Below are 8247 nucleotides of genomic sequence, written 5' to 3'. Positions count from 1 at the left end.
CTCTCTCTCTCTCTCTCTCTCTCTCTGTGCCTGTGGAGGACAGAAGAATGTGTTAGATTCCTTGAAACTGGAGTTAGAAGCGGTTGAGTGCCACCAGACTTGAATGCTGGGAATTGAACTCATGTCCTCTGCAACAGCAGCACATACTCTTAACTGCTGAACCATCTCTCCAGCTCCTCTAATCTCATTCTTGCTCATGTAAGCATTTAGTTTTCCCAGCACTATTTGTTGAAAATACTGTTCTTTCCCCATAGATAATCTTAGCACATATTAATTCAAACAATTTTACAATTGATAGAAAGATTTATTTTTGTGCTTTTATTGTTTTACTGGCTGTATGTCAGTCTTCATCTTTATTGGGTATAATAGCTTTTAAATAAGTTTTAAAGTAGGAAGTATAAGTTCTCTGGCTTTGTTCTTGGGGTAGGGCATGGGAACACATTCCTATCACCCCAGCACTCTAGAGGATCAGGCAGGGGGATCACGAGTTCAAAGTCAGCTTGAGCTACACAGTCAGTGTGAGGCCATCTGGGCTATATAGTGTGACCCTGTATTCAAATAAACAAACAAATAAGAAAATCCAAAGGCAATGAGGGAGGGGGGCTATTCATGATCTCTTGAGAGTCCATATGAGTTTTAGGATGTATTTTTCTATTACTGCAAAAATTATGATTAGGAATTTGTTAGTGACTGCACTGCCTTCCTTGAGTGTGCTGAGGACTGAGTGGTGCTGACAGTCAACAATACTGTCCTCCAGTGTACATGGGATATCTTTCCATTTATGTACACACTTGTTAAACCTTTCAGCAGCGTTTGTAGCTTTCATTGCATTATAACCTATAGACTCAAATAGCTGTCTGTAAGATTATACTCCCTCTTTCCTTTCCCTTTCTCCTTCCCTCCCTCCCTCCCTCCCTTCCTTCCTTTGATTTTCTTGAGACAGAATCTTGCTATGTAGCCCAGGCTAGCCTGATACCCACTACATAGCCAGGCTGGCTTGCTATTCACTATGTAGTCCAGGCTGATCTCAAACTCACAGTGATCCTCCTGAATCAGCTTTCCATGTACTGGAATTAGAGGTACCTCCATACTTAACTTGAAAACCTCTTTTTTCCAGAAAAACTCTCATGAGTAATTGTAGAAGGAATAGAAATAGCAATAGAAAATTAGCGTTAAGCCAACACTATAATAATTTAGCTACAGATAAGACTCACCAATGGACTCTAAAATTAGTGGGTATATTTAAAGAAAGATAGGACATTTGTATAGTTTCCAAATCTATTCTCCAAGATATGTATTATGTGAAAATGCAAATAAAATAACAGTGAAGTATGACTCTGAGAAAAGTTACAAGAAATAAAACCTATGCATATATACACCTTCTTCCATTGATTACTCAAAATGCATAACTTCAACCTAATTGTGAGAAAATAACTGGCTAGTACTTATGAAGTGACAAGGTTATCAAAGACAATAAAAGGGGCCTGTGAGACAGCTAGTGGTAAAGTGCTTGCTACATGAGCCTGATGGCTTGAGTTCAATCCCCAGAACCCCTGGAAAGGTGGAAAGAGTGAACTGACTCTACAAAGTTGTCCTCTGACCTCCTCCACACGTGTGCTGTGGCATGCACACCTACAGACATACATCAAGTGCACACACATACGATAATAATAAAGTTAAAAATGTAAAGAAGAGTAGTCTGAGAAACTGTCATAGATGAGACTGTGAGGACACTGTTGAAGCAACAGTACAATGTGGCATTTCCAACTGGATCCTGGAACACGCAAAGGACACATGGGAAAACTGGTGGTATCCAAAGAGAGCTTATAGTTTACTTAGTAGTACAGTACCAGTGTTGACTATTTTCTTGTTCTGGTAATTCTATCTTGGTTATATTAACATAAAAGAAAGCTGGGTAAAGGGTCTATATACTTTCTGTCCTCTTTTTGCAAGGTTTCTATAAATTAAAATTATTCAAAATAAAAAGGCTAGCGAGGCATTTCTTCTGAAGGCCATTAATCACAGCTGCTGCGTTTCTGCATTTTAATACTGATGGAGCAGAAAGTCAGAGTTCTGGAGTCAGCCACATGCAAATTCAAGCTCAGCCTTCCATTTTCAGGAGCTATGTCTTTCTGAGAGAGCTCATGGTTGCAGATTTGGGAAGGCTGAAGATGACTCTCTCAGGGCTTGGGACAATGAGTCAATTTCTCATGCTGGTGCTTCCACCCCAGGAGTCATTACATAGGACTGCAGACAGAACTTGGGAAAATATACAGCATTATAAACAATGTGCAAACACACAGCACTGTGTATGACTGATGTCTTCTGAAAAAGAACCCCCAAATTTAACTTAAAAACTTATATATATATATGTGTGTGTGTGTGTGTGTGTGTGTGTGTTCATGTGTGTGAATGTGCATGTGCAAATCAGAGGACTACACAGTGTCCATCCTCAGCTTTCATCTTGTTTGAACGAGCCTCTTGTTTACTCCTATCTACATCAATCTAGCTGGCCCATGAGCTTCCATGGCTTCTCTTGTCTCTGGCTCTCCCCTTGCTATAAGATCACTACCATGCCCACCCTTATGTGGGTTCTGGGGATTTGAACTCAGGTCTTTATGCTTGTGTAACAATCACTTTACCTACCAAGCCATCTCTCCAAGGCCCCAAATTTAATTTTTGAAAAATCAAGCAACAGCCAGAAATTCTCCACTCTATTGTTAACTATGTTTCATTTTTTGATTCATACCTACAATATTTTCGGAAAAAGTAGCTGAGAAAATGTTTATGTACCAGAAGTTATAAAGACGATTCATCATGAGTTTGAGTTATATATCATCTTGAAAAAGAAATGGCATCCAATAAAAGTTCTCCAAATACGCACATCTTTTGTCATTTGCAGTAGATTTCAGTAAGTGTGATTTATGTGAAAACAACTGTGGATATACATGATCCACCCTGGGAAGCACATAAATCACAGAAACTTAGTTTCAAAAGTCTTGAAGAAATTCCCTTGCTTTGGAAACTAATATAATTAGTCCTCTTCTAGTGTATTTATATGCATTGCAAATTTGTATGCTTATACGGTAAGTTTCTTTGTGTGTGTGTGTGTGTGTGCGTGAGTGTATGCATGCATGTGTGTGGAGGCCAGAGGTTAACCTTGGTTATTGTTCTTCAAGGCATCATCCACCTTATTTTTTGAGACAGGGTCTCACTGGCCTGGAGGTTGGTGATTTAGCTATGCTGCCTGGCTGGTGCATCCCAAGGATCCACCTGTCTACCTCCTTAGAGTTGGGGTTACAAATGTGCGCTACCACACCTGGCCTTTTTATATAGTTTCTGGGGATTGAACTCAGGTCCTTATGCTTTTGTGACAAGCACTTTACTGGTTGAGCTATCTCCCTGTTCCCCCTAAGTTTTCTCAGTAAGTGAAAACTTCTTATATATTTTCCCAATAGTTTTTCAGATCTCTATTTAAATGCGTCATCTAAATCTATTTCTTGCCAGGTTTATCTCTATGGGGTGAAGAGAGTATCTCTATGGGGTGTAGATGAGGAACCTTAGAAGAAGGAAGGATGGGGTAACTTGCACAACAATAACAACAAGCCAATATAAGACAAAACACATGATTTTTTTCATAAAACTCCACTATCTACAATTCAGAGATCCACTGTTCTTGGCAAACATGTGGTCTCACTGTAACTCAAGGGGAAGAAAAGCATTGAGTGCAGAGGTCTGAATCGAGTGTCTGTGTGGACTAAAGACGGGGCGGGGGGCACTTACCAAGCAGAGAGGAGTACAACCGCATCATTGAGAAGGCCAGGTGGATAGGGGATGTTTGAACCACAAACTTGCACTGAAGGCGATTAAAATCCAGACAGGGCTGGACCAGCCACATGAACATGTCTTCGACCTGAGGGCAGAAAGTTACATGAGACTGTGAAGGGCTCGACCCACCTCAGGAGACTGGAGATGCTGCTACAATGGCTGGTTACTTTTGAGGGTCAGTTTCACCAAATATAAGGGGATTGATCCAGAGTCTTACCAGTTCCTTGTGCTCATTGGTGAGGCAGGAGGGCAGGGTGTCCATGTATGAGTCCTTCAAGGGCCTCCAGCCTAGCTGGTGGGCCTCCATGTAGATCATCCCACACCTGGAAACACAGGCAATCAGGCTTGGTATAGGCTTGTTCATTACTAGCACTGGATAACATTTCTTGGGCACCAACAGTGTGTTATACAACATGCTAGGCTTTAACGGACTTTGTCAATAACCTTCATCTTATGATCTCTCTCATCTCCCTAGGTTAACTATGCTTCCCACTGAGATAACAGAGCACCATGAATCTTGATTTCTTTGCTTCTTAGTCTTACAGCATTGTATATCTTGTAAAGTGCATATATGTGTGTGTACACACACATACACATGTATAGTTTAAATCTGAAATGTCCCCCATAGCCTCATATTTTGAATGCTGTTCCCCCAGCTGGTGGTGCTATTTGGGGGGAGGCTGTGGAATCTTAAGAAGGTGGGGCCCAGCTAGAGGAAATCAGTCACTGGGGGAGGACCTTTGACAGTTCTAGTCATACCTCTGGTTCCTTCATCACTTTGGCTCACCATGATGTGAACAGCCTTGGCCACATGTTTCTGCTACATGGTATGAACTGCTCCACTATGCCTTCCTGGCCAGGAAGGACTGAAACCCTTTGAATCTGTGAGCCAGAATAAACCCTTCCTTCCTTTTTAAAAATTTAAGGTTTTTATCTATGTGTATGTGTGTGTGTGTGTGTGTGTGTGTGTGTGTGTGTGTGTGTGAATGTGTCATGTGTGTGCAGGTACCCATAGAGGCCATTGGATCTCCTGGAGTTGGAATTACAGGTGTTTGTGAGCCTCCTGACATGGGTTCTGGGAACCAAACTCAGGTCCTCTGGGAGAACCAAGAAGTACACTTACCTGCTGAGTTATCTCTCTAGCTCCTCCTCCTCCTCTTCCTCCTCCTTCTGCCTCCTCCTCCTCCTCTTCCTCTTCCTCCTCCTTCTCCTCTTCCCCCTCCTCCTCCTCCTCCTTCTCCTCCTCCTCCTTCTCCTCTTCCTCCTCCTCTGCACCACGACTGTGGCCAGAGAGGAAATGCCAGCTCCTGGCCTAACTGGAAGCGCGATCGGGCACAGGGAGGGTGAGAGCCTACGGTCCTACACACCAAGCACGGGTGGACACTCAGCGATGGGGGAGGGGTCTGCAGACCTGCTGGCCAAAATGATTTTGTACATCGTGGACCCATGGGGCTGGGAAATGGCTAGGACAGAGTCTCCTGAGGATAGAGGGCAGGCGTGCGGTTAGTAGCTGAGCGTGGAGTCGTCCCACTCCAGCTGCTGCTGCCGGGTGGCGTTCTGGCCATCTCCCGGACCCCCCTCCTCCTCCTCGCTGCTCTCCGACTCAGCACTGGTGATGTCCTCTTCCTTCCTCCTCCTCCTCCTCTCCTCTTCCTCCTCTTCCTCTTCCCCCTCCTCCTCCTCCTTCTCCTCTTCCTCCTCCTTCTCTTCCTCCTTCTCCTCTTCCTCCTCCTCTTCTTCCTCCTCCTCCTCATTCTCCTCTTCTTCCTCCTCCTCCTCCCCCTCTTCCTCCATTTCTTCTTCCTCCTCTTCTGTCTCCTTGCTTTCTCCTTCTCTTTATCCTTCTTCTGTTTAATTTCACTTTATTTCATTTTCTTATGTTCAATTCCTTAAGTTGTTTCTGTCAGGTCTTTTAGTCACAGTTGTGCTACCACACACACACACACACACACACACACACACACACACATACACACACACACACACAAAATGTATACACACAGTGTTTTAGTTGATCTTTAACCATTTAACAAGGGTATCATATTTTAGCCAATATTTGTGTTTTCCTTTTAAAAATTTTATTTATTTATTTATTTTATTTATTTATATGTGGGGGGGAGTGCATGCCACAGAGCAAATGTGGCCATCAGGCGAGACAACTCCGTGGAGTCAGTTCTCTCCTTTCACCTTTACAAGGGTTCTGGGGATTGAACTAAGATCACTAGGCTTGCATGGCTTTACCTGCTGAGCTACTTCATTGGCTTGCCATCTATTTTTATAAATAATATTTCTAACTAACCTTTAATATACTAAGATTTATTTATATAGCTACATGTCAATGCAGCTTCTTTATTTTGTGACATACATACAAATATTATAACTTCTGATTGTTATACCTTATTCATTCATTCATCTAGCCCAAAATTCATTTGGGCTGTTCCTAAGTGTTTGTTTCTGGGAGTTTTGCTGTTGTGAATATTCTATGACAGATCTCCTATTGGTCATCGATAAAAAGCTTCCTTGGAGCATGAACTTAGGGGAAATGTGCCACCTAGTGAGTAAGCCCAGACTGTTCCACCTGCCTGTGGAACGCTCTACAGCCTTACCTGTGGGTACATACACATGCACATACATGCACACACAAGCACTCAGTCTGTTTCAAGGACCTATGGGATTTAGAACCAGACAAGCAATGTCTGTAACAAGAAGCTGTGCCTCAGTTTCACCGTATATAAAGTGGGAAAGCAGTCATCAAGGAGGGTGACTATAATTAATACACATGTAATGTCCAGCTTCTCAGCACTTCACAGGAGTTTCCTGAACAACAGTCTTATTCTTTCAATTTTCTTACATTGAGATATTCAAATGATATTGTGCGTGCCCAGCATTCTCAAAGCCCAGGTTGGATACTTTGTGTAGGGAAGGGAAGGGAATGACCGCTGGGTTGCCAGAAAATCAAAGTTCAACTTTAGGAGATAATGACAAACTCTTTTCCAAAACTTTTGCTGGGATATTAGACCCCACTATCAGTGTGTGTTGAGGAATAATTATATGACAAGTCTAAGTGAATAACAAACAGTGGAGGCTATTTGTGGACTCCACTTATTTATTTATTTATTTATTTATTTATTTATTTATTTATTTATTTGTCTTTTTGAGACAGGGTCTTCCTATAGCCCAAGCTGGACTGAACTAGCTATGTAGACCAGGCTGGCCTTGAATTCACAGAGATCCACCTCCCTCTGCCTCCCAAGTGCTGGGACTAAAGGCAAGTGCCACCACGCCTGGCTTTATTTTTATTTTTTTAAAAATATTTTATTTGTTACTTTTATTTTTTGTGTAAGAGTATATGCCTGCATGTATATAAGTACATCTGTGTCTTGCAATGCCCGTAGAAGAGAGCGTCGGAATCCCCTGGAACTGGAGTTAACAGTTATTTGCCGCCATGTGGGTGCTGGGAATCAAACCTGGGTCCTCTGTAAGAGCATCCAGAGCTCTTAACCTCTGAGCCATCTCTCCAGCCCCACCTCTGTGGACTTTTAGGGCTTTCTCTCCTGCTTAGGGTTAGTGGGCAACCCTTCCACCCAGGTGCCAGTGCACTGACTCACCGGCTCACTGTGGCAGGGGAGGCCTGCTCCAGGTCCGCTGGCTCAAAGATCAGGCTCATCTTGGGGCTCATCTGTATGATCTCTCCACTCATTAAACACAGCTGAAAGTGCAAAGCAGAGTACCACAGTGGAGACAGAGTTGACTGAGTGTAGCTTACAAATATATTTTAAGCACCCACTATGTGTCAGGCATCCTTCTAAGTGCACAGGAGAAAACAGATGGTAATTCCTGTCCTCTTGGGTTTCCATTCTGCTGGGAGGAGAGAGAAGATAGCAAAATGTGTAGAATACAAACTGATTCTACACAAAAATGCCTTGGGGAGCAGTTGGAGAGTGTTCTGCCATGGTTGAGTGACTTGTAAGTGTAGATAAGGAGAACAAGGCCTCACACTGAATTACAACCAGAGATGAGGAATTGAGAGGTTATCAATGCTTTTGAAGTTTCTTGGCCCTTTCCTTTGTGTTTAACATAGAATTTGTTGTTGCTACTTTAGGGGAGCAGTTGGAGAGTGTTCTGCCATGGTTGAGTGACTTGTAAGTGTAGATAAGGAGAACAAGGCCTCACACTGAATTACAACCAGAGATGAGGAATTGAGAGGTTATCAATGCTTTTGAAGTTTCTTGGCCCTTTCCTTTGTGTTTAACATAGAATTTGTTGTTGCTACTTTATTATTATTATTATTATTATTTAGTTCCCAAATACTTTCAGCATTTTTGGCCTTTGGAACATAGTATTTTGCTAACAGGCCCAAGGACATTTTGACTTTTAGCCAAGAAACTGGCTACATTTCTTTGGGGTCTTTTTACCCTA

The 8247-nt window shown here is 42.6% G+C and overlaps 1 protein-coding gene across 1 annotated transcript in view; it reads right to left on the bottom strand.

The window, feature by feature from the left end:
• The window catches only part of Dnah3 (dynein axonemal heavy chain 3), a 232141-nt gene that overhangs the window by 99235 nt on the left and 124659 nt on the right, over positions 1–8247 (bottom strand). Inside the window, exons 38-40 of the mRNA XM_029568678.1 lie at positions 7437–7537; positions 4046–4151; positions 3784–3913 (exon numbers count right to left, since the gene is read on the bottom strand). Coding sequence (XP_029424538.1) covers positions 3784–3913; positions 4046–4151; positions 7437–7537 — 337 coding nt within the window. The remainder of the gene's footprint in view (positions 1–3783; positions 3914–4045; positions 4152–7436; positions 7538–8247) is intronic.

The sequence above is a fragment of the Nannospalax galili genome, unplaced genomic scaffold (genome assembly GCF_000622305.1).
Source record: "Nannospalax galili isolate Female #2095 unplaced genomic scaffold, S.galili_v1.0 scaffold381, whole genome shotgun sequence".
Taxonomy (NCBI): Eukaryota; Metazoa; Chordata; class Mammalia; order Rodentia; family Spalacidae; genus Nannospalax; species Nannospalax galili.
Note: the sequence above shows the minus strand (reverse complement) of the source record. Positions and strands in the feature narration are given on the sequence as shown.